This window comes from Rhamphochromis sp. 'chilingali' (assembly GCF_963969265.1).
Source record: "Rhamphochromis sp. 'chilingali' genome assembly, chromosome: 3".
Classification (NCBI taxonomy): Eukaryota; Metazoa; Chordata; class Actinopteri; order Cichliformes; family Cichlidae; genus Rhamphochromis; species Rhamphochromis sp. 'chilingali'.
The window spans coordinates 22,664,498-22,690,611 of record NC_137931.1 but is presented as its reverse complement, the minus strand read 5'-3'; the positions used below and the strand labels follow the sequence as shown (position 1 = coordinate 22,690,611).

Genomic DNA, 26,114 nt, shown 5'->3' with positions numbered 1-26,114 from the left:
TCTTAAGGCTATAAAACTCTCTATGCAGTAAAGCTACAGGTAGCAATAAATCCGTTGTTCAGTCACAGCACTTACATCCTCACATCCTTCATCTATATGATTAATGTCCAGCTGCGTTGTAATGCTCATCGTTGCTCTCCTGGGATGTCTCGTCACAGCAGACAAGCGTGTGATGTCATCAGCAGCTCCAGTCAGTCCGTTTTTATCAGGACAGCCCAGCTCAGTGTCGCCTGTGTCTCCGGTGTGAAACAAGCAGTGGAGATCTGCCCCTGGAAACAAAAAAGGGGGATCAGGGTTGTTTCATTGTTTTCCTTTATCAGCAAAGCCAAACTCTCAGACTGAAGGATTACTCCTGACTCTGGCAACTCTGAGTTTTGTTTCTTCTTTTGTGTGAAGGTAAGCTCTTGGAACTTGTACTTGCACTCTGGTCAAGATGCTGAAAACGGGTCAAAATGTTCATTGCTTAATGTCACGTTGTTGTCATATCAGGCACGAGCACAGAAAGAAATTAAAATGTGTGAATGATGTGGAAGAATTAAAAGACAAGCTGAAAAAAACAAACAAACAAACGTCAAGTCCAATTTGAACTGTTTAAAATGTTGGTGGGAGCTTATGGTGTGACATGAGTCCACAACATATTTACCGACTTACCAAAGTGATGCAGTAAAATCACTTATTAGCCACTTTATTAGGTACATGTGCTAGTACCGGGCTGGACTCTTTCTCTTCAGACCTGCCTTCTTACTAGCATAGATTCAACAAGATGCTGGAAACAATCCTCAGAGATTTGGGCCATATTGACTTCATAGCATGTCAAGCATGGGTACACTGTGGTCATAAATGGATGGACATGGTCAGCAACAAAACTCAGGCAGGCTGTGGTGTTTAAATGATGCTCAACTGGTGCTGAGGGGGCCAAAGTGTGCCGAAGAACTATCCCCCACACCATAAGACCAGCAGCCTGACTGTTGATACGAGGCAGCATGGATAAATGCGGTTATCAGAGAAAAAAACATTTTTCAATCTTCTATTTTCCACTTGGGGTAAATTTGAATTGTAGCCACATTTCCTGTTCTTAGCTGACAGGAGTTACACCCAACATGGTCTTCTGCTGCTAGTAAGATGCTTTTCTGCACACCTTGGTCGCAACAAGCACAGTGTTGGGTAAGTTACTTTAAATTAGTAACTTAGTTACATTACTAGTTACTTCTATCAAATGTAACTCAGTTACTTCAAGTTACTCGTTACTTTCAAAGTAACTAGTTACTAGGGAAAGTAACTTTGGTTTTAAGTTAATTTTAACTTCTTTGTGCCCCCCTTTCCCTGTTAATGCCCTACCTGGCCCCCTGGCAAAACTTTGCTAGACCCGCCCCTGCACAGTTACCAGCTGTCAGCTACATAAAAAAGGATCCTGGGGTTATTTGTCTCTCAGAAACAGTTCATAACTTCCCTTCAACTCATTCATGTCACCTAAAAGGTAAACCTGTTTCTCCATCACCTGTTCAGTTTTGATGATTCAATAAGGACATCTCCTGGTTTCATTATAACTTCTTACCTGAAGTTCAGTTCACCTGACACTCGGACCGGCAGCCGCCTCAGGTCTCTCCTCCTCCTCCCTCCCCTTCCTCTCATCCACCTGCTGGCCTCCACCACTTGCTAATGTTACTGAATCTGTGGAAGCTCCGCGATAGCCACCACACGAAGTAACGAATAACGAGCCTATCTAAATCCCAGTAACGAGTAACGCGTTCCTGATTTTGGCATAATAACTAGTTACTGTGCTCGTTACCACAATAATAACGTAGTTACTGTAACGCGTTACTTAATAACCCGTTAGTCCCAACACTGGCAACAAGTTATGCAGGATGGTCATTCTCCTCTGAGGGCATTTTCACTCAGACAACTGCCGCTCATTGCATATTTTCTCCTCTTCAGATCACTCTCTGTAAACCCTAGCGATGGTTGTGTAGGAAAATCCCAGCAGATAAGCAGTTTCTGAAATTCACAGACCACCAACAGCCACGAGGCATTCAAAATTGTTTTCTTCCAAGTTCTGTTGCTCAATTTGAACTTGAGCAGGTTGTCATGATCAGGTCTGGACACCTAAATATGTTGAGCTACTGCCGATGAAATGTACAGGTGTACCTAATAAAGTGGCGGGTGACTGTATATGCTTTCTGTAACACCTAACAAAAAGCTGCAATAGCATGAGTGGGAAAAACACAGATTTCCAGGACAGGACGGTGTTTTCAGTGAAGGGCATTTCTCATGTAGAAGTGGTTAAATCTCTGAGTTCTCACACAAATGGATTACACACCAAGGGAGTGACTGCACGAATAGATATTGGATGTCTTTTTTGCATAGCAGCAGGAAATCATACTGCATGTAGTGTTTTCCCTTTTTTTGGGTGTGTTCAAGAGGATATTAATCTGTTAAAGTGACAAAGATTTCCTGAATTAGCAGCCAGAGGAGGTGGAAATTAATTACATTTGTGCTGCAAGATTATAGATGGGTTGTATGACACTGACATACTGAGAGGAGAAACTCAGAAAGAGTTTGATGTCGAGAGAGACTTTCTGGTGCTGCATTAAACTGTAGATATGAAAGGTAGACTCATTAATGACAGTTTATGAGGTGGTGCAAATGCTTTAATGTAATCAACAGCTTTAAAGTTATTGTGCAACGCCTTTGTCACCGAAGACACAGACTTTGGTTTTAGACTACCCAGCTCAACGTTTGACTTTTTCCTGCCAAAGCAGGTTTAACCCTGTTATTTAGTTTAGTTACAAACGTGAATCTTCATCTATTAGCATCTGCAAGAAACATTTAAGAGGATTTAAAATATTTTCTGTTAGGGTACAGTTTTCTGGCCCTTTAAGGCCTGCGTGAAGATCAAAATTGGCATGGTAAGTTACTTTTACTTAAGCTGTAGGCTATAGGCATTAATTTATGTGACATAAATTTAATATTTATGTTTTAATTTGCTTCTCTATTTATTAACCTTTCTCTCCCCTTGATGTATTTACTGTTGCATTTAATATTTCAGTTTTTATTGCATTATTAATTTTTTTTAATACTAAATATATTCTTATACATATGTTCAACCACAGTTTGCAGTGAGGTAAAAAGTGAATTAAAAAAAAAGTCTTGCAAACATAAGAAAAGTTGTTGTTGTAGTTAAATTAAAATATCTCTAAGTAGCAGCTGCTTTGATGTTAGCTTCTTCTATGCTACAGTCCTGTGCAGTCATGAGCCAATCCCCGTTTCTTTATATTTTTCTAGGAAAATGGGAAATGGGTGGAGGGATTTATTGTAACAAACGTGTAATTACAGTGTGTAAGGCAAAAACAGAGTTTGTACAATTCAAAGCTCTTCTTTGGATGTTTCTGCCTTTTGTTCTGTTCTCTGTCAACATGATCCCACACTGCTCCGGTAATGCTGGGGTCCAGGTTTTGGGGAGGCCAATCCATGACTGATAGAGCTCCACTGTGTGTTTTTCTATACAAGTATGATTTTATTGCATTGGCAGTGTGTTTGGGATGATTGTCATGCTAAAAAATGAAGCTGCTGCCAATCAGATGCTTTCAAGATGGTTTTGCACGATGGTACTTTTCTGTGTTCGTAATTCATTAATTTTGACAAGATCTCCAACACCACTGGCTGAAATGCAGGACTTTGGGGTTTTTCCTGTTACTGTATGTGAAATGACATCCTGTTCATCTGCTGTAGATAGTTTTGTTTCTTTAGACCTGCCACTTCTTTTGTCCTCTGACACACTGCACAATATGCTGAGATATGCTGAAATTTTGAAGTAACAGCTTTTTGAGAATCACTTTGTTCTTGCAAAAATACAATGTTATGTCAGACTGTGTTATCTTTGGCATTTTTTTATAGATTCAACTAAAGCTATGTGAACAAACGATGTGTTTTTGTGACAGGCTGCTAACAACAAAGTGCCTAAAGATACAATTTAAAATGGTTTCTTTGCTGAGTTATGTGTTATGTAGCCACAACACTGGTTCATCCCTTGAGTTAGGAGACTTTTTTGTGCTTGAATGATTGTGAAGTAGCTTAACAAACAAAAAAAGCATTCTTCTGAAAATGGGTGAAAAAGCAGCCACTGTGCCTCCAAAAATGTATTTCTGGCTCCTTGGAAGCAAAATAGAAAGAAATGAGGGGCTCCAGACGTTTGCACAGCACTACATGTGTCAGGAAAAACTGAGCTTCTTGTTGACTGAAGGATACATGCTTTTTTAATGTACGAACCACACTAGGTTCAAGAGCTTCTGCCACACCAACTGTACAGGTATTTGACGTGGTGATGTCTTCTGGCTAAACTTTGGTTAAACCTGCTCACGGTGCTTAATAAGCATGCAGGAAGGAAGGAAGGGAGAACGGAGGAAGCAACAGGTCAAATCTGTAACCTCATCGTCCAAAAAAGGAGAGGACTGCTCATTACAAGTTAAAAACATGAAGCTACAAGCATTTCCCTCTCAGTTTCAAAGGATGGGGGACCTGATATTGGCTTTGAAAGATAATTAGAAGGCAAAATTACAAATTTAATAGTAAAAATAATAATACGAAGATACCAAATTTTAATGCTAAATGTGTTATTTTATGGTCCTGGCAGTACAGAGCACGTGAGTTTGTTTCCAGCTCCTGTCAGCACATTGTGTGCTGGATCAGCCCAGCAGCTGCTGCAGCTCAGGAAGTGTTGTTGTTATTATCGGGCCTTTGGGAGAAAACTATTTGGGATAGTGGTGACATTTTTACCTGTTCCTCCAACACTAATAAAAATAACATCTAACAAAGTATAAAAATATCGTCCAGTCTAATGGCGAGTGTCCAAAGGCTATGCTTTTAATCTGTATGCGACCAGCACCTGTAATATGTTGTGTGCATATTTGGAGAAATTTCTTTCCTCAGCTGCAACTCTTGTGACTTTTCTTTAGGAAACGTATGAAGATCAGAGCGCACATGGATCTGAGCTACATCGTGCTACTCCTGGTCCTGTGCTCCCTCAACAAGGTACTTAAATGTTTTCCTTTACTATTGATAACAGGGACAACAGTCTGGTACATATTTATGAGTTGAGCATTAACTGTCACACCATGAGTTGATGTTTTAAGGTTTTTTTTAGTAAAGAAAATGATAAGTTGGCCCTGCTGGAATAAATGATATATCTTGAGAGCATTTTCCTTTTTTTAATGTCAGATAAATGTTCCCAGATGTATCACAGAATGTTGAATTTGCATTTGAAAAATAATCTCAGCTATTTAAAATAAACTTCATGCAAACTCGTTGTTTCTAACAAACAACTCTCTGTCAAAATACAGTAAACTCTTTTTTTTTATTGGCTAAGTTTGGCTCTTTTGATTGACTGTTGCTTCCCTAAAGTTACAGAACTTGTAGTAGATCAAGTCAGAGCACAGCCACAGTAAACAGAAAGCAGAGTCTCTTTTGGTTCTAGGGTTTCACCTCTCAATAAAAATATTCTCGTGCTCAGCAGGTAAATACAACCTCACAACATGACAAATTTACATCGTGTCAGTATTTATTTATCACAAACGGAGCCACAGTTAGCACGTTAAATGTAAAAGTTCAAGACACTAAAATTAGAAAAAGAATGACCAAGTGTGGTTTGTTTGGAAAGATTACCAGAAGAAAGTGTCTTCTCTCTAAAACTAACACAACAGCTCGGCTTAGGCTTGTAAAGCTGCACCGGAACAAACCACCAAACTTCTGGAACAGTGCCCTTTGAACAGATGAGACCAGTGCGATGATTGGCCATAATGCACAAAGCCAAAAACCTCATACCAGCTGTCAGCACAGTGGTGGAGGGGTCATGATATGAGCTTGTTTTACAGCCCAATAGAGTCCAATGTGAGAAACTCTGTCTGGCAACTAAAGCTTTTTACTGTAAGAGTATAACTTCCAAGCTAAACGTATGGGATAACAGTTGAGTAGATGGCTAAATTATGTATAAAAAGTCAATTATTTTGCTTTGAGTATAGCATGAAAGGTGCTTTATGGAATAGGTTCTCCGTATGAGAGATAAACAGGATGGGACGAGTTGAGGAACACCAGCTCGAATGGTTGAATTACACATTTTTGACATTTGCAAATTTTGTGTTTCCAGATGCTGGTGGAGGCAACAGCTAAAGATGCTCACAAGGAACCAGCGAATCATTCAGTGAACCATGGAGATCTGTTGAGACTGTCTAAAATCACCATGGCCCAGTACAGATGTTTCCAGAGGATAACAGAGTCGCAGCACAAAACAAAAACGACTGGTGAGCAGTGGTAGACATGCACAGTATCACACCATAAAAATAATCAATGGCATGTAAAAGTTCTGCATAAATGCAGTAAATGCTGCAGGTATAATCTGTATATGTACCTAAAGAATTGTGTATTTTGTATTACAGTACTAAAATCTATTAATATGACTATAAAAATAATTAAAATGAAAGGAAAAGCAGAACTGAACTTTCATGCCTTTCTTCTTTAACGTGATTTTGCCGGTCTGTCTTCTGCCTCTGTTAGCGGAGCCGATGTGCAACATGACGTGGGACGGCTGGCTGTGCTGGGATGAAACTAAAGCTGGCGTTAAAGAGCAGAACTGTCCAGACTACTTTGATGATTTTGATACACACGGTAAATCTCTGTGCCCTCTGTGATTTCATATAACGTCATTAACCTTGAGCGTTCACATTATTTTTCCTTTATGTCATTAGGGTTGTTAAACTGAGAGCTGTAAAATCACTATAGACGGTATCGATCAGTCAATCAATAAATGATTCGAACTTTTATGCAGTTTGAATTAAAGCTTCGGCTGCTGCCTGGGCTACATCCTGCTTGGCCTGTCGGTACCTGTCAGCTGCTTCTGAAGTCCCACAGGGTTACCAAGCCTGGACTCCTCCTTTAGCTTGATGGCACTCTCCCCCTCTGCTGTCCACCTTCTGTTTAAACTCAACAGTCCCAAAGTATCAACATAATAAAATGACGATTTATTTTCAAATCTGCTCACAGTGATGGCTCAAAAAGTTTGCACAGAGACTGGAGAGTGGGCACGGCATCCGGAGAGCAACAGGACGTGGACCAATTACACAAACTGCAAAGCCAACTTCACACATCACGGAGAGGTAAAAGTGACCAAAGTACAATAAAATCAGTAAAGCACAATAGAAGTCGATAGCCAATAATTAATGCAAACCTGTATGTATTGTGTTTTGTAGCAGGCAACAATGACTCACTTCTACTTGGTTATGATCGGTCATGGACTTTCGCTGCTGTCTTTGCTGATTTCACTGGGAATTTTTTTCCATTTTAAGTAAGTCTGGCACTGTTCTTGTTTATATTTTATAGTATATTATTTTATATTTTATCTTTTGTATTGCTCTTACTGTGATTAGTTAAGATTTTGTACACCCACTTTATTAGGTACAGAACTCAAATGCAAAGCAAATATCTTGGCAACAAATCACGTGGCAGCAACTCAATCCATTTAGGCGTGTAGACGTGCCTGCTGAAGTGAAAACTGAGGATCGCTCATTTAAGTAACTTGAATGTGATATGGTTGTTGATGCCAGACAGGGGGGACTGAGTATTTCAGAAAATGCTCAGCTTTTTGCCACACAGCAATCTCTAGAGTTTACATAGAGTGATCGGGGGGGGGGGGGGTCTGTTTCAGTTCTCTGGGTGACGATGTCTTGAGAGAAGAATGGCTTTAGTGCTTAAAGCTGCTAAGAAAGCAACAATAACTCAAATAACCATTTGTCGTAACCAAGCTATGCAGAAAAACACCTCAGTCTTGAGACAGATGATTTACAGCAGCAGTTGTAAGCCACTCCTGTCAACTAAGAACACGAGGTTGAGGCTACAATTCACCAAAATTGGACAATAAAAGAAGAAAAAGAAAGATGTTGCCTGGTCTGATGAGTCCTGCTTTGACATTAACATGGTGTGGTCAGAATGATGAAAACCACATGAAAGCATATCCGTGCTTTCATCCATCCTTCCTAATATCAGCAGTTCAGGCTTGTGGTGGTGTCATGGTGTGGGGGTATTTTCTTTCCATACTTTGGGCCACTTAGTAACAACTGAGCATCTTTTAAACGCCACAGCCTTCCTGAGTATTGTTGCTGACAATGTCTATCCCCTTATGATAACAGTGTACCCATCTTCTCTGCATTTTCACTCTGAATTGTTTTGTAATAAGTAGCAGAGGCTTGTAATGCTGACAACAGAAAGCAAGGAGTCAATGGAGACAAGTCACATACAACAAATGAGACCAAGTTTCATTGTAAATTTATGTTAACTGCATAAATGTGTTGAAAAGTCTTGAGACTTAAATTAAAGAAAAAGGTTAATTACTAAAAAATTTTCAAACTTTCAATCCCAGTATTTCATGTCCCATAGAATTTGCTAAATTCTGTTTTTTATTCCCTTAAATCTCCACAATTTAAATTGCCATAGATTGTTTTTCTTCTTGGTAGCTTTAATACATTTAATTTTCCTATCTCATCAGGGCCATTTAGAAACCCAAGTTTTAGATAACATTATTAGTTTGTTATTACTAACTTTCAATGCAGGAGAAACTAGATTTAGATCTTGCACATTCACAGCAGTTAACAGCTGTTTAAAGGCTATCAAGCTGACATCTGAAAGTGCCCGAAATTGTTAGAAAGAAATCCCTAAGTAATAATAATAATAATAAATTACAAAATGCATTCCTTATTGCAACAATATACATCTATGCATGAACATCCGTCCATTTCTGATGCAGTTTTTGGCATGATGCCTGGACCTGTTTTGACTGGGGAGATGGGGTCGGTGTCTCAGTGGTGCTTGTTGTGACCTTATGGACAAATCTGTGATTCAAAAGTAAAAATCTAATGTGTCTTCTTTTCTAATAACCATCAGGAGTCTGAGCTGCCAAAGGATAACTCTCCACAAAAACCTCTTTCTCTCCTTCATTCTTAACTCGATTGCGACCGTTATTGTGCTCACAATGTTAGCGAAGCAAGGACACAAATATGCTGACTCTGTGAGTGACCTGCTTTTCCACCTTTTATATTGGATAGTAACTCAGGCTCCATTTGTTTGAGTCGTGTAAAAACACGTTTTGTTTTCCTTCAGATAAGCTGCACACTGATGGAGTTTATCCATATGTACCTGATGAGCTGTAACTACTTCTGGATGCTTTGTGAGGGCATCTACCTGCATACTCTGATAGTTGTGGCTGTGTTTGCAGAAGAACAGCATCTCCTTTGGTATTATCTGCTGGGTTGGGGTAAGTTAAAGACATGTGAATATTTATGCGTGCATACTTCCTGGCTATCAAACACAAATGTCACTCAACATTATTGATTTCACAGGCTTTCCAATCATGCCGGCAGTGATATACTCAATAGCGCGTAACTTTTACTACAGTGACAAGTGAGTCTTTGGATTCACACATCCTTTCAACAGATATCACGTGTTCCCATCCCATCTGGATATAATGATCTGATCTGTTCCCTCACAGGTGCACCATAAACACTTCCTTGCTTTACATTATCCATGGACCCATCTGTGCTGCATTGGTGGTGAGTACTAAACTCTGTTTCACGTGTTTGTTGGTGCTAGTCGGGCTTGTCTGAGTACTTCAGCAGCTACTGATCTGCTGGGATTTTCCCAAAGAACCATGATGGTCTGAAAAAGAGAAAATGTCCAGTTAGCGGCAGTTCTCTGGGTGAAAATACTTTGTTGATGTCAAAGGTCAGAGAAGAATGGTCAGACTGCTTTGAACTGACAGGAAGAGGAAAATAACTCTAATAACCACTTGTTACAACCAAGGTACGCAGGAGAGCATCTTAATAGCAGCAGAAGACCACACCAGTCTGTCCTGTCAGTTAAGAACAGGAAACCGAGTCTACAATCCATCCTTATAGGATCACCTTACATCAATGTGTCAGGCTGCTGATGGTGGTGTAATGATATTCAAGATATTTTCTTTGCACATTTGGGCCCCTAAGCACCAAAGTATTGCTGCTGACCATGTCCATCCCTTTATGACCACAGTGCACACATTTTTTGATGACTGCAGAATAAAAAATCTCAGATCATCTCAGTATATTTTCTTGAACATGACAATAAGTTCACTGTACTCTAGTGGCCTGCACAGCCACCAGACCTCGATCCAACAGAGCATCTTTGGGCTGTGCAGCTGATAAATCTGAAGCAACTGTGTCATACTGTCATGTCAACATGGATCCAAAATCTCTGAGGAGTGTTTCCAGCACTTTGTTGAATCTGTCTCATGCAGAAATAACCTGGGTGGCTGTAGCTTAGAGGGTACAGTAGCTCACTTACTAAATGAAAGGTTGGGGATTTGATCTCTGGCTATCCAAATATTCTTGGACAAGATGCTAGCTCCAAGTTGCTTGTGAGTGTTAATGTTATATAGAACGGAGCATATGAAAAGAGGTAAATGGGTGAATGACGCATTTCCAATCTTTGAGTACTTATGTGGAGTAGAAAAGCACTTCACAAGAACCAGTTCATTGATTCCCAGTACTTCCATACCAACTGCATTGAAAGCAAACAATACCACTTTATATGCTAAAGTAAATTATGACCAACAAACTTTGACAATTTTCAGTTGACTTGATGTAAACATTGCACTGATGATATACAATGCACAAAATAATTCAAGCTGTATTAAGAAGAAAGTATGGACTTGGAGGCAAAGGTATGTTAAAGAAGGCAGGGGTCAAAAGAAATTTACAAAAAAACAACACATCTATCTGGTAAAGAGGTAAAATTGTGGAAGCTGTCATAAGGAATTAAGATGGTGTACTTCACTATATACGCTAATTTATAAAACTCTAGAACCACCTATTGTCCTTATATCTTGTACGCTATGTATTTTGCTTTATGAGCAGGCTTTCTGAAGGTCTGGCACAGGTTTTCTTTCGGTGTTGACTTGATAAGAACTATCCTGTCCTTTTAATCTGCGTCTGATATTTCAATAAAAAGTTGTGTGTGCCTACTTTGACTCCAGGTGAACCTTTTCTTCCTGCTGAACATCGTTCGGGTTCTCATCACCAAGCTGCGAGTGACACACCAGGCCGAATCCAGCCTCTACATGAGGGCTGTGAGAGCCACCCTCATTCTCATCCCTCTTCTCGGTATCCAGTTTGTCCTGCTCCCATATAAACCTGATGGCCACTCTGAGATCTATCACTACATCATGAACATCCTGATGCACTACCAGGTCAGTCCATGCATTGGAGAAAGAGGCATAATAATGTTAATATTAGCACATATTTTACGTAATAAACTTTCTTTGTTTTATTCAGGGTCTCTTGGTTTCGACAATATTCTGCTTCTTCAACGGGGAGGTGAGTAATTGAGCAAATTAATAAATGAACAGTTGCCGATTCTTCCATAAAAAATAATTAATTGCCTTTATTGTCACTATACAGTTGTACAATGAGATACAGAGCATCTCCTACTCAGTGTAAACATGCTGGGGGGGTACAGTTCTGCAGCGTTATGTACATATGGTCAATAGTAACATAGGGAAAAACATATATATATACATACATATAAAATGTACAATATACAAGACGTAAGTGATATGTAATAAATAGTGTTATGTATATACAGTTGAGTTGTTGCACATAGAATTGGTATTGCACAGTGGTGGTCCTTAGAGGAAGTGGGAAGTGGGGGGCTGTGCTATCTGTGCATGTGTGAGTTCAGGGTGGTTATCGCTTTGGGGAAGAAACAGTTTTTGAGTCTGTGGGTTTTTGTGCTGATGCACCTGTAGCACTTCCCTGAGGGAAGCAGGCTGAACATGTTGAAGCCAGGCTGGGAGCTGTCCTTGATAATGTTTGCTGCTCTGCTGAGGCAGCGGGAGGAATAAATGTCCATCAGGGAGGGGAGAGGGCAGCCGATGATCTTTTGTGCTGTCTTGACCACACTCTGAAGCCTCACTCTATCTGCTTTGGTGCAGCTGCCGTACCATACCGTGATGCAGTAGGTTAGCAGGCTCTCAATGGACGAGCGGTAGAAGGTCAGCAGCAGGTTGGAGTTCAGCTTGTACTTCCTGAGGACTCTCAGGAAGTGCAGCCGCTGTTGGGCCTTCTTGATGACCGCTGAGATGTTTCCTGTCGAGGAGATGTCAGCAGAGATGAGGACACCAAGGAACTGGAAAGTGTGGACCCTCTCCACACACTCCCCGTTGATGTAGAGGGGGCCAAGTCGGTGCTATGTCTCCTGAAGTCAACAATGAGCTCTTTTGTTTTCTTAGTGTTCAGTGTCAGGTTGTTTTCTGAACACCATGCTGCCAGCTTCAGGACTTCCTCTCTGTACTCTGCCTCGTCTCCCTTCGAGATGAGTCCGACTACCGTGGTGTCATCAGCAAACTTGATGATGAGAGTGTTGTTGTGGGTCGAACTGCAGTTGTGGGTGTAGAGAGAATACAGGAGGGGGCTCAGCACACAGCCCTGTGGGGAGCCGGTGCTCAGTGTGCGAGTGGAGGAGAGATGAGGGCCGAGTCTTACAGTCTGGGGCCGGTTTGTGAGGAAATCCTTTATCCAGGCACATATGAGAGGAGGGAGGCCAAGAGTGACCAGTTTGGTGATGAGGATGTCCGGGATGATTGTATTAAAGGCTGAGCTGTAGTCTACAAAGAGCATTCGGACGTAGCTTTGCCGCTGCTCTAGGTGACTCAGCACAGCGTGGAGGGCTGTGGCGATGGCGTCTTCTGTGGATCTGTTTGCACGGTATGCAAACTGGTGGGGGTCGAATTCTGGGGGGAGGTAATCCTTGATGTGCTGAAGGACTAGTCTCTCAAAGCATTTCATGATTACCGGTGTGAGGGCCACAGGGCGGTAATCATTCAGGCTGGAGATGGGAGACTTCTTCGGCACTGGGATGATTGTGGCTGATTTTAGACAGGATGGGATGGCTGCCTGATTCAGTGAGAGGCTGAAGAGTCTGGTGAAGATGAGGGTGAGCTGGTGTGCGCATGCTAAGCAGATGAAAGTTATGGGGCAGATTTCCATTTGCTAGTAGCTTTTCCCTGGAATTCCCACTAAGCGGTCAAAGAAAATTCTGCTCTGAAGGACACCATCATTAGTGAGACTGGTTTATTGACGATGTGACTGCTGATAGGAGTAGCAGGAGTAATCTTTAAGTTTGCAGAGCTATAGTCTTAAAGAAACTGGATATTATTCAGATGATAAGTTAGCTGACCTAAAGCCAAGAAAAACATATTGAGGGATGAAATGCGGCACTTAGTGAGGTCCATGAGTTATAGATTTGATTACATCCAAGTCTTTAAACAATTCCTTTACATATAAAATTACCTTAGTTTGTTCAACTTAAATGAAAATTGGCGACTGTGTATAAAAATTGTTGTAATTCCTCAACAGTTAATGTAGAAATGTTTGTAAAACCCCTTGAATTAAAGTTGAAAGTCTGCACTTTAATCACCTCTTGATTGTTTGATTTAAGAACCACTGTTGTTATATACAGAGTCAAAATCACAAAAATAAAAAAAGGTTCTCATGTTATAATGAATCGAGTGATTGGAGTTAAAATGTGCAGCTATGCTCAAACACATCGACTCATGCTGGGCACGAACGTTGTGGTTGAGGATTTCTTCAAAGACTTTGTGACTGTACAGTATACACATTTAATGACTTTGGAAAAAAAGGTTTGAGTGTACAGTTTTCTCTGACCACACAGTGCCAAAATGTACATTTTGACTCATTCCAGAAACTTGATGTTAGCCTGCTTTAATTATTCCGAAACCAGTTTTAATGTGTGTTTGCGATCATTGTCCTGTTGGACCCACCCAACTGTGTCTAAGTTTTAACTGCCTAGCTTTTGATTTGAGGTGAAGTTGATTAATTTGGAGGTAGTACTTCTCGTTCATTATTCCAACCATTTTGTGCAAAACTTTTTTGCAACACTGGCAACAAAACAGCCCCAGAACATGATGCTACCACCACTGTGCTTGACAGCTGGTACAGTGTTCCTAGCTTTGAAAGCCTCACAATTACTCCTCCAAACATACCTCTTGTTACTGTGGCCAAACAGCTCAATCTTTTAATCCAAGCATGAAGCTTTTTTGCTCGTCAATGTGAGCAGCTGCAAATCTCAGTCTAGCTTAAAGGTGTCGATTTTGGAACAGCGATGTCTTTCTTGGTCAGCTCAGCCCATGTAAAACAGGCGTTACTGTGGACAGTGATGCTGATGTTTCAGTAGTTTCTAGTTCTTGAAATTCCAAAAATAAATTAAAATTTGTTTATCCTGTTCTTGTTTTGTTTTTTTTAAGTTATGAAATATGTATGCTGTGCAATCACTCTACCCTGGAAAAAGAACAGTTCAATGAAATCATTAAAAGCACATCATTGCCATGACAGTCATGCCCATGATGAGTGAAAGTGAACTTCTGACCCCGACTGCATGAATTGTGCTCTGTTTTCTTCCAAATAGAGCACAAAGCGAGTGTTCGCCCAGGGCACCAAACAGGCTAGGACCGCCCTTGGAGATAAGTCCAACCACCAGCACGGATTTTTCTCTCATCGTCTTTGTTCCTCCTCTTGCAGGTTCAGAGCATTCTCCGGAGATACTGGAATCAACAGCGGATGCAGTTTGTCGGTACTTTCGCCAACGCTGACATCTTCCGCTCGGCCTCCTACGTGGCGTCGTCGCTGACCGAAGTCCACCGATGCTACAGCATCGAGAGTCACACTGAGCACATGAACGGCAAGAGCTACTCAGACATATTCCGATCGGACAGCCCTTTTGTGTGAAGCTCTTCAGGTTCATGACTTACTGTTTTGCTCTCCTCCCAAGGTTTTTGAGAAATAACACAGGTATTTCTTCCATTTTCAAAGCAAAAAACTAAACCAAAAGACACCCTCCCATATTTCACTTCATTAGAAGGACTGTGAGAACAAAGACTTAAGATCCTATGAGGATAATGCCATCAAACAACAATAAAGTGTACTGCACTGTGCAGATAACCTAGGGAATATTTCTTTTTTGTATTGTGCGGATATCTTTTCTGGGCATTTTCAAGAGCTTGATGGAATTTAAAAGTAGACGGTAAACTAAGTGAAATACTGCTTCCTCTATCATCACTCCTTCTGACACTTCAAGTTTCATGGAGGAGCTCAGTGTTGCAGCTGTTTGCTGTTAAGCTGAATAGCGAGCATGAAGAGCAAGAAGTTTTATTTATATTATTTGTAGTGGTTATCAATGGCATTTGTAAAGTATATGTAAAATAACGTAAGCTAAAATAGAAACGGATAAAAAGACACATTCAAAAATAACCTGCTCGCTTTGCAAAATGTCAATTATGCTTTAGCTGTTTGTCAAATAAAGATATGCGGCATGGGACGAGGACTGAACTCAACTTTGAGGTAAATTTTCTATTTATGTAGTTCTTGTTTTCTGAGTGAGGTCCACAAAATAATTTTGCCTGGCTTGGCGACAGCTCCAGTCTCTATTAAGTTAATACTTAATAGATAAGTATACTGGTTTGGCTCACTGTTGTTGTATTCCAAAATGCTGGAGACGTGATTGATATGTTTGTACTTAAATTTGATTGTGTATGAATGACATGTTGTAAGGGACTTAACATAATGTTGTTTTCATTAGTTTCAGTTATAAACCATTCGTTGTATATAGCAATATTGTCACATAAACTCCTAACTTCTGGATCACTTATTTCACACAATGCACTGATAATTATTGTCATTCTCACTGTTACTGTCATTTAAATCAAGTAAATGGGGGGAAACTGTATATGTCTGAGGTTAAAAGACAAAACTGTCCTGTAGAGCTGCTGGTTCTGGCCTTTAAAAACAGGAAGCACCTTTCCACTGCAGGTTTTCGGTGCAGGTGCAAGGTGGTGTGAAACTTTATAGGACAACATGGGGGAAACAACAATGAAAGCCAATAGGTTTGTCTAGGATCACAAGCGTGAGGCTGTCATGTAGAAGTCGACAGCATAGCTCGCAGGTCTGATATAAGGAAAATATAATTTTAAAATGCTTTAAACCTCAATCCTTTTGCAAAAGAGTTGCAATTGGTTGAAAAAAGTATTTCCAGCTCTATTGAGGCTTTACTTAACTGCCAAACATGTGATGCATGGCAATGTAGAGTCAGATGGCCCCAGCCTAGAGACCAGTTTGCAACCTCCTTGCAACCACAATGCAAACTACAGGCAATTTGCTCGTGACAAAAACAATCATAAGGAGGGTTTTGGTCTCTCTTTGTGATCGATTTCACCTGGCAGCAGGCAGCAACCTCCAGTAATCACTCTCTAACCAGTGGGGAAATCTATTTTTTTCACTTGCAACAGGCGGTTGTGTCCATGTAGCAGATAATTCTAGAGCAATGTGAACACAGAGAAATCTTTGGGAAAACAGCTCTTGGCTGTTACAGTCTACATGGTGAGGTTTTGTTTGAGTTGCTTGAGAGGACACACAGAACTTTGCTGTTCTTTAATTTTATGCTAGATTTTTTTATAATGGCATTTGTTCTGAATTTAACAAATAAGGACCCTCAGCAGTGTTCTAGAAGTATTTGCACTGGAGTGGGTACTTTTTGTGGGAAAGTTTCGGGCAATTTAGTTTCCAAAGGGAACAAATTTTCCTACCAGTGTCTTCTACAACTTATTAATTAAATCTTGCTAAAGCAATTCTAAGTAATTTTTTAAAATATTGCATGACAATGAATCCTCTAGTATGCAGTGCTTTGGGGGCAGGGATAGCTCAGTAGGTAAAGTGGTTGCCCCATGATCGGAAGGTCGGCGGTTCGAATCCACTTAACGGCTACCCTGAGGTACCCCTGAGCAAGGTACCGTCCCTACACACTGCTCCCCGGGCGCCTGCTTAGTGGGCTGCCCACTGCTTCACTGAGTGAATGGGTCAAATGCAGAGAAAAACAAGTAATTTCCCCATGGGGATCAATAAAGTATCCATTATTATTATTATTTATTTGTGTCTCAGAAGAACAAACTGCACCTTGCTGTTAAAGAAATCTTTGACACTGGCTTATATTATAACATTTTATTCTTGGATTCTCAGCTTTGATTTCTTGAATTAGTAGTTTGGGATTTGGAAAGTACTTTTTTGGTGAGAATGAGAAGACTGACATACATGATTGTGTTTCCTTTGTAAATAATAATGGTAAATGGCCTGCATTTGTATAGCGCTTTTCTAGTCCCTAAGGACCCCAAAGCGCTTTACACTACATTCAGTCATCCACCCATTCACACACTGGCGATAGCAAGCTACATTGTAGCCACAGCTGCCCTGGGACGCACCGACAGAGGCGAGGCTGCCGGACACAGGCGCCACCGGGCCCTCTGACCACCACCAGTAGGCAAACATGGGGTTAGTATCTTGCCCAAGGATATTTGGCATGCCAGCCAGGATGCAGCCTGGGATCGAACCACCGACCTTCTGATTAGTGGCTGACCTGCTCTGCCACCTGAGCTACAGCCACCCAATAATAAATATCAAGCTGAAATATAGCTAGCTAAAGTTAGCTGGTAACCTAATGGCTAATTTTTGACAGAGCCATGCTAGGTGTTCGATTCCCTGATGAAGCTAACCGGCTAAAATTCCTCTGGCCCTGGTGGTTATGGCTACATAACCATGGCTATTTCTCATCTCTGCGTGAGTGAGAAAACATGTTGTTACAAAAACTATGCTACCAGGTGATTACCATGAAAGTTTCCTTACAAACATAGCACGCTATACTGGTCATAATTTGACAGGATTGCTTTGTGGTCACAAAATATCCAGAACGCAGAGATTTTTTTTGCAATGTAAGCAGTCTATATATGATGTATTTTACAGGCCTTTGATGTCACATTAGTCAGAGTAATGTTTTTATATTAGGTCTCAGTCACAGACCAAGAAACCAGTTCCTGACCCCCTTGTAAACTCCAGTCGCTAGGGGAAAATGTGTATTGGAGAATAGTTGCTGGAGGTTGCTTGTCGTTGCTAGGTGCTGCACCAAAAACACCTCATCACAATTTTGGCTGCTGGCATAATGTCACAGTCATGCATAGTTTGAATGCAAGACGGTGACCTGAACACTCATCAACTACTAGTCGAGAGCTGGTAAAAATCTGAAAAAGTGCAACACAAACAGGAAATAGAGAACATTCCCCTTCAAAGTAAAAGTTATGAATTACCAGCTTCAACTTAGAAGACAAATGGTTCCATTTAGCACTGCACTTTTCACAGTTTTGGAGAGTAGTTGTTGAGTGTTTGCAGACTAGTTGGCATCTTACATGCACTACAAGTGATTGCAACTATCCGCCAGGGACTATAGCATAGAGAGTTTTTCATGCAGCACTGCCGGTTGTTTCTCCTGCCAGTTGTCACCAACCACTTACCACCCTGTAGGGGAATACACATTTTTTTCTCATGGTTCCCAAATGGTTGCAGACTGGTCTCTCAGAACTGTGTGACTGTGGCCTTACGCCCTCAGATCCACTGTTTTTAGAATGTAAATGTAGTGTATTGACAACCTGACTGGAAAGCTGGTCTTATCGTTTCACATAAGTGTTACATATTTTGAAACTTTAAAGCAGATGTAAAACATGAATACAAGACCAAAATTTTTGTTTTGTGTCAGAGAGAAGAGCTTAAGTAATTTGGGCTGTTGTACAGTTTGTATTTTGTGGCTTTTTTTCATTCAGTTTTTTGTGATTTATTTGTTTTGTAACATTTTTCTGGATAAATCCTAACAGCACTCATTTAAACTGGAGAAACAATGCTGTAAATAAAAATAAGCTGATTTAAACTGAGATGCAAGACCATCTTTATCCATCTTTAACCATCTTAACCATCTTTCCCACATATTTATTTAAGGGTGGGATTTCCTTGACTTCAGAAAGTGTTTCCCACTGCAATGAATATTGTTTCCACACAAAGCAGGGTGTGTTACTGTCTGCTTCTCATCCAGAATGTATGTGAGCAGGTACCATTAGGAAGTCCCAAAGGAAAAAGACTATATCTGTACTTACAGCGCATACTTTATTAATTTCAAAGGAGAGAAGCTGTAAAAGCACTTAACCGGCTACTTTTCCTCCTAAACAGATTCATTTGCAAGGACAATGCACATTGATGAAAAGCATCTGTACACGACCAGTGTTTTTTGGGGTTTTTTTATGATCTCACATGCCTTTCATAGTCATGACCTCAATCCACAAAGGACTCCTGTTATCTGCGGGTTTTTGAGCAGTGCTTGGAGCATCATTACGGTAATCATGAACCGTCCCCTCCCTTGTAATTTTCTGCAGAAACATTTCTGCAATACTTGAGCTAAGTAAGTTTAATAAGTTGGCTCAAAATTAGAGGATGTGATATCCTGTGAGGTTTTCGGTAGCATGGGCTTCCTTTAAAACTGAGATAAAGTCAGAGGTGCAAATTCAGCTTGAAGAAATGCACATGTAAAAACATCAGCGCAAGATCAGTAAAGATCTGTTTTTCCTGTTTACCCATCACAGCACCACTGGATAAGCTGCACCCATCTCTATTTACTTCAATGGGAATCAGGCCACTGGATGCATTGCAGGCTTCCTGTTTCTAAGAATACATTGCCATTGAACTCCTGATCCGTCGGCTCTTGTGTGCTGGTAGCGAGCACTTCCTCAGCCTCATGACTAACACTTGTTTACTGCTTTAACTTCCTCATGCCTTCACTGAAACTTTAATGCATGTTTTTGTCCCCGGGTTTCCAGCAGTCAGTAGCAGTTCTGTGAATTTGTCAAGGCCATTTCCACAGGACGTGACTTAACATAGACACATGTGCGCTCATGTTTGGCGGCAATCCTGCAGATGTGGCAGAAATCGTCACATAAATCTGTCTCATATTGGCATCGTCACAAGTAGATTTAATTCAGTGTAGCTGATGCACTGATCTGAAGTAATTTCCTGTGGTTACGGATAGACTGGTATAAAAATGCAGAACATCTGTTACTGTTAGCTGATGTTCAAATGAGGAAGGTAGTCCTTAGGTCGTCTTGAGCAAAGTAAACGTCACAAATCCATGATAGTGTGAAACATGCTTTGAGACAGTCAAAGTAACGCCAAGGCATTTGACACAAAGTGCGGTCTCATTCCTGTTCACAGCATTTCAAACCATCAAGCACAGTTAAGCACTATTGCTTCACACACAGCTGACATCAATTACGTGTGTGACAGTTGAGGCCTTAAGGTGGAGATTTAAATTAGGGCTTGGACTGTGTGGGATGTAGACAAGTTTACAACCACTCATCTTGGGCATGAATGTGATGTTAATTTGGGGTTTTTAATGATTTCTTTGAACTGTTCCTTTTTCAGAGTAGAATGACTGTAGAGCATTCACATTTAATGACTTTAAAAAACAAGACTGGATGCCTGAAGTTTACATACAATCTCAATTATAGACATTCAACTAAATCTTTGGTGGTAATGAAGATTCTACGATTATTTTTTACTTGACAAGGTTAAGGCCTGGTAATGTCTCATTAGTGACTACAACTGGTAGTTTCTCTATGAAGGATTTTTCAACAACATTTATTGTATTGATAAATACTCAGAACAATCAGAAAGTCCAAGGAAATCAGTGACGATCTAAAAAGGAGAATTGTAGATTTGACAAGTTAGGAAGGTCTCATGGAGCCATTTCTAAACAACTGCAGATTCAAAGATCATCAGTGTAGACAATTCTGGAAGAAGACCCAAGTTTCCATCCTTAGATGAGAGGAAAAATCTAGGGACCACCAAGGCTCAAGTCTGAATTGTCTTCAGTGAAAACATGAAGAAAATTTCACATCATCATGGACTGAGAGGGTGCCGACCAAGAAAGTAACCCCTGCTCCAAAGTCGACACCTTCAAGCTCGACTGAAATTTGCAGATGCCCTCATAGACAAGCCAAAACGTTCTATGGTCAGAAGAGACAAAGACTGACAAATTGAGTCACACTGACAAGAGGTATGTTTGGAGTAAAGGCGAGGCTTTCAGACCTAAGAAAAATGTACCAGCTGGTGGTGGTAGCATCATGCTCTGGGTCAGCAGTTCAAATCATTAAAAGTCTAAAATTACCATGATGTTCATGCCCATGATGAGTGGATGTAAATGTTTAATCATAACTGTATCTCTGCATCACTGCATCACTGGGCAAAGCAATCACCAATTAAGTTGCTGTACGACTACTAGGACCTTCAGTTATCAGTAAACCATGCAATGCTGGCTTTGCTCTGTAATGTGAGAAGAAACATGTCTTTAAATCTTACTGAGAATAAACATATGATAATTCAAATAATTATTAATAATGAATAATTCAGAATCATTTTAATCACACTGCATCTTTATCCACTAGCTTTTCTTAGCACTTTGGTTAAAAAAAAAAAAAAAAAGGAAAAGCAACCACTAGATGATAAAACACTGAGTTTTTTGGAGCCAGATGTGTCTTTATTTAAATAACATTATACTAGCTAGCTGGCTTAGCAAACATAGATAATTTCTTTAAGTAGTCTTCAGGAATAGTTCTCTAGGTTTCTTGAAGGACATTCAAAGCTCTTCTTTGGATGTTTCTGCCTTTTGTTCTGTTCTCTGTCAACATGATCCCACACTGCTTCAATAATGTTGAGGTCCGGGCTCTGGGGAGGCCGATCCATGACTGATAGTGCTCCACTGTGTGTTTTTATATGCAAGTATGATTTTACTGCATTGGCAGTGAGTTTGGGGTCATCGTCATGCTGAAAATGAAGCTGTTGTCAATCAGATGCTTTCCAGATGGTGGATCAAAATCTGGAGGTACTTTTCTGTGTTCATTATTCATCAGTTTTGACAAAATCCCCAACATCACTGACTGAAATGCAGCCTCAAACCATGCCACAGCGGCCACTGTGTTTTAAAGTGTATTTAAAGCACACTATGTTTTACTGTTGTAACTCTCTCCTGACCTCCTCAGTAATTATTGTTAATTATTAGAATGAGAATTCAATCAAGGCAGCATGGTGGCATGGTGGTTAGCACTGTTGCCGCACAGCAAGAAGGTCCTGAGTTCAATTCCAACATCAGGCCGGGGTCTTTCTGTGTGGAGTTTGCATGTTCTCCCCGTGTTTGCGTGGGTTCTCTCCGGGTACTCCGGCTTCCTCCCACCGTCCAAAGACATGCAGCTTCAGTCCATCAGATCTGTTGTCACTGATTTTCAGTCCAGTTTGTGTAATTTTCATACCTCAGCATTTTCTCAGTTTTCCTTCCTTAAGAATGGCCACCCAACCTCTTCTGTGCTGGATTTCTTTTCTTTTGATTAAAGACATGACTTTAAGAAACCATTTCTGAGCTTCTGAAATGGGATGTGCCATGTGCCAAAGGGTTCAGAACCACTGCATTAAATGGTTGATGGCTCAGTTCATAATACTGCATTACGCTCTGTATGATATAAGTGATCATATACTGCACTAAAAACAATTAACAGACACTAAAACAAGTGAATAGAAATGCCAATAAGCCCGTCATGCAGTTGAAGTAAGTTAATAGTTTATCATCTGAGTTTCTGGGTCAGTCAAATGGATTTTTTCTCTCCTGAAAGAGGAAACTCCCCGCTTCCCATTTGTCATGAGTGTGGTGTATGATTGGAAAATCCCTCTGATAAAAAAGACACGGTGAGATCTACCTTACTAGCATCGTGGGCGGTATGTTAGGAATGCTGAAGAGGTCTGAATGAGCTCAGAAATGCGGGAAGAAGGTGTTCTGTCACTTCTGGCGTGGTTTGACTGGTGCAGAAAATGTGATGATACCAACCACCGGTGAACATACTGTGCATCATGCCATGCACATTTTGCAGTAGGTTAAAATAGCGAGAATTAGTTAATTTTTTTCATGGAAGAATGACTCAAGCTTGAAACAATAAGCTGAAACAATTTCCAGTAACTGCACTTCATTAGAAACTTCTCTTAGGTTTTCTTTTGAATTTGTTGAAAACAATGCTTTGCCCTGTTCATACACATACCATACGCACATCTGGCCCATGGCGTGCTGTTCTGGCCACTTGTGCATGGGGATGTTTCACTCCTGAGAACAATGGAATGAGTTCTTGGCTGTGCTTGAGGGCGTGGAGGGTGTACAGCACAAGGGTTGGGGTGAGCGATGTGGCCCCGGCCGTGTGGATGTGACCCGGGCCTGGGTGGGACCACAGGAAGTCTGCCGCTTGCTGCACGGCCCTCTCAGACCGCTGCAAGGTCATGAATTATCTAAGCGACTCATCACAGCGTGATGTCAACACTTCGTTGTCGACTTTAGAGGCTCCAAAAGGAATGTCACGATCAAATGTGTGAATATATCATGTGGAGAGTTCATTTCCCGAGTTCTAGCCAGCCAGGGGTGTAGCTAGGACCCATGACAGAATACTGTATTTCTTAAGGCAGTATTAATTAATCCTACTGAGCTGTTTCATTTTTTGTTTTTCTTTTTGTCCTCTGCAGCTGTATGACGTTCGAGCCATTATCTTGGAGGAAAAATATTCTTTAATACTCTGTTGCTGTAGGGTGAGGCATTTTTATCATGTTTGCAGTAGGGCACATATAACCAGACAGGTGTCAAACTAGTCAGCTTAATAATTTTATTTCAAAGTAAAATCCAAAAGTGAGCTCAGCTAAAATAAATCACAGGTGCTGTGCAAAAGTCTCGAGCCAACCCTCATTTCTTTATATTTTGGAGAAAGACAGACTTTCTTGCCACTTTTTAAAAAGTAATCTTAAGCAATGTTTCTCCAAGCTTTCTGAAGGCCTGTCAAGGTTTTCTTTGGACATAACTGCTTTTTTACTCATTTTTCAGTCCAGGCCTTGTACCTGACCATTTTCAAAAGAATTTTTTTGTTTGTTAAGCCACGTAACACTGACTTATGAATCCTTCAAGCACAAAAAGACATTTAACAGACAACCTAGCAAAACTAGTTTAAATTCTGACTTAAGGAAATTTGTTACGAGCAGCCTGTCACAAAAACACATTTGTTTCCATTTCTTTAGTTGAATCTGTGAAAAATGCCAAAGATTACTCAGTTTGACATAAAATAGTATTTTTCCACCAACAAGGTGATTCCCAGAGAGATAATAGCTGAAAGCTTTGCATATCAGTGTGGTGTGCAATGTGTCCTTAAAAATTGAGGTAACTGAACAAGTAGAGGACAAAAAAATCTGAAAACAGGATTCTTTGTTCAAATCAATGGATTTCAGTCAGCGGTGTTGGAGATCTTGTCAAATTTCAGATTTTGATCCACCGTGTAACACCATCTGGAAAGCATCTAATTGGCAGCAGCTTCATTTTCAGCATGACAATGATCCCAAACTCACTGCCAATGCAGTGAATTCATACTTTTATATAAAAACATACAGTGGAGCACTATCAGTCATGGATTGGCCTCCCCAGAGCCCAGACCTCAACATCATTGAAGCAGTGTGGGATCATGTTGACAGAGAACAGAACAAAAGGCAGAAACATCCAAAGAAGAGCTTTGAATGTCCTTCAAGAAGCCTGGAGAACTATTCCTGAAGATGACTTAAAGACATGAAAAGAAGGCTGCCTAAGAGAGTTCAGACTGCTGAAGAATAAAGGTGGTCACACCAAATGTTGCCTTTCAAGTTTATTAGAATTTTACAGACTCTGTTTTTGCATGTGTTTCGTTAATCCTTTAGACAATACTATAGATGGAAATCAGTCTTTAGATTACTGGAGGCAAATCACGCAACAGTTTTTTATGTTGCAATCTGTTCGGACACTAGTATCAAAACATTGAAAACATGAAAAAAGTCACCTAATTATTCCTTATCTGTTCAATTGAACTCCTTAACTTTAGATTTAACTTAAGATCCACGTAATTCTCTAACTGTAATAGTTGAGCTAATCTTTCCATCTACCTCCACCCACTGCAGCAGTACCCCTTGGGTTAGGTTCAGCCCTGCTTGATGCTAGTCTAAATGAACCATAGTATAACATCTACCATTTGTTTACCTTGCAAACAATTGTGTTCTGATATTCAGTTTGTTTTTTGTTGTTTTACATTTTGCAGCAGGACATCTAAGACATCCCTCTTTGCAAACATCAGTTATTTTAAATCAAACTCTTGAAAACATCTCAAACAATAACCTTATTCTAGTTTTAAAGAGCACAGTTCCTCCTGCTCAGGGCAGCGGGCCAGTGTCCACTTGTACGAGGCGTGCCATCACTCTCGTCTTCGGGATCATCTTGCCAACAGGAACTCCCTAGCTCCTCTCCTAGTTTCCTGCCATTGTTCTTCTCTTTGCCACCAGGCGCAGGCTCCTCCCAGGATCTGGGAAAAGGTGGGATTCTATAGCGGCCCATTTCCCCTTTGATCAGCCACCATCACAGCTGGAGGAGGAGGGGTGTGTTAGGAGCAGAATCCATAAAAGTGACTGGCCTTTTGTGTGTATGTGAGACGTTTGACTTTAAATACCACCTCAAAAAGAGATTAAAAACAAAACAAAACAGAAAAAACACCAGCCTGGAGCTCTGGCATGTACAATACATGATCTTAAACAATAACCCAGATAAAATCATACTTTTAGAAAGTACTGTATGCAGATTTAAGAGTACCATTTAGATTCAGATCTGATTGAAATTTTGTGATGTCAGTGAGTTCCCACGGTTTAGGTTTACAATCTATTCTTAATGTTTCCTGTCACACCATATGAGTGAGTTTCTCCTGGAAAATATCTAATCAGTTAAATCAATTAAAAGGCGGATTTGTGGATTTACGGCACAGGGGTGTTGAAAAACACCACTGTTGACCTTCAGCTGGAAGTTAAAGGCCGTCACAGCATTAACTGCTTAAAAAGAAAAGACGTTTTTAGTCATGTGAATGAAAGTGTTGATGCAAAAAAAAACCAAAACAAAAAAAAGGTTTGCTTTCCCTAAAGAGTTTTACAACACAGCTGGCTTTTTTTAAGCTGTCATGAAACCCACAACAACAACTAAAAAAAAGCGCACTTTAGCCAAAATGAGAACAAAGGGAAGTACAGCTGATAGTTGGAGTCGTTACTGTAACATACAGTACTGTGCAAAAATGTTGACTCAAC

General features: G+C 40.5%; 1 protein-coding gene across 1 annotated transcript; it reads left to right on the top strand.

Annotated features, from left to right (window-relative positions):
• The first annotated feature begins 220 nt into the window (after positions 1-220).
• On the top strand, positions 221-16,999 carry LOC308394058 (calcitonin gene-related peptide type 1 receptor-like). Its single transcript, XM_080878204.1, has 13 exons — positions 221-396; positions 4,953-5,028; positions 6,140-6,293; positions 6,547-6,657; positions 7,033-7,145; positions 7,239-7,333; positions 8,926-9,049; positions 9,142-9,295; positions 9,381-9,441; positions 9,530-9,590; positions 11,048-11,260; positions 11,346-11,387; positions 14,610-16,999. Exons 2-13 carry the CDS (start codon positions 4,960-4,962, stop codon positions 14,814-14,816), a joined length of 1,404 nt encoding a protein of 467 aa, XP_080734330.1. The 5' UTR covers positions 221-396; positions 4,953-4,959; the 3' UTR covers positions 14,817-16,999.
• Positions 17,000-26,114: the final 9,115 nt, after the last annotated feature.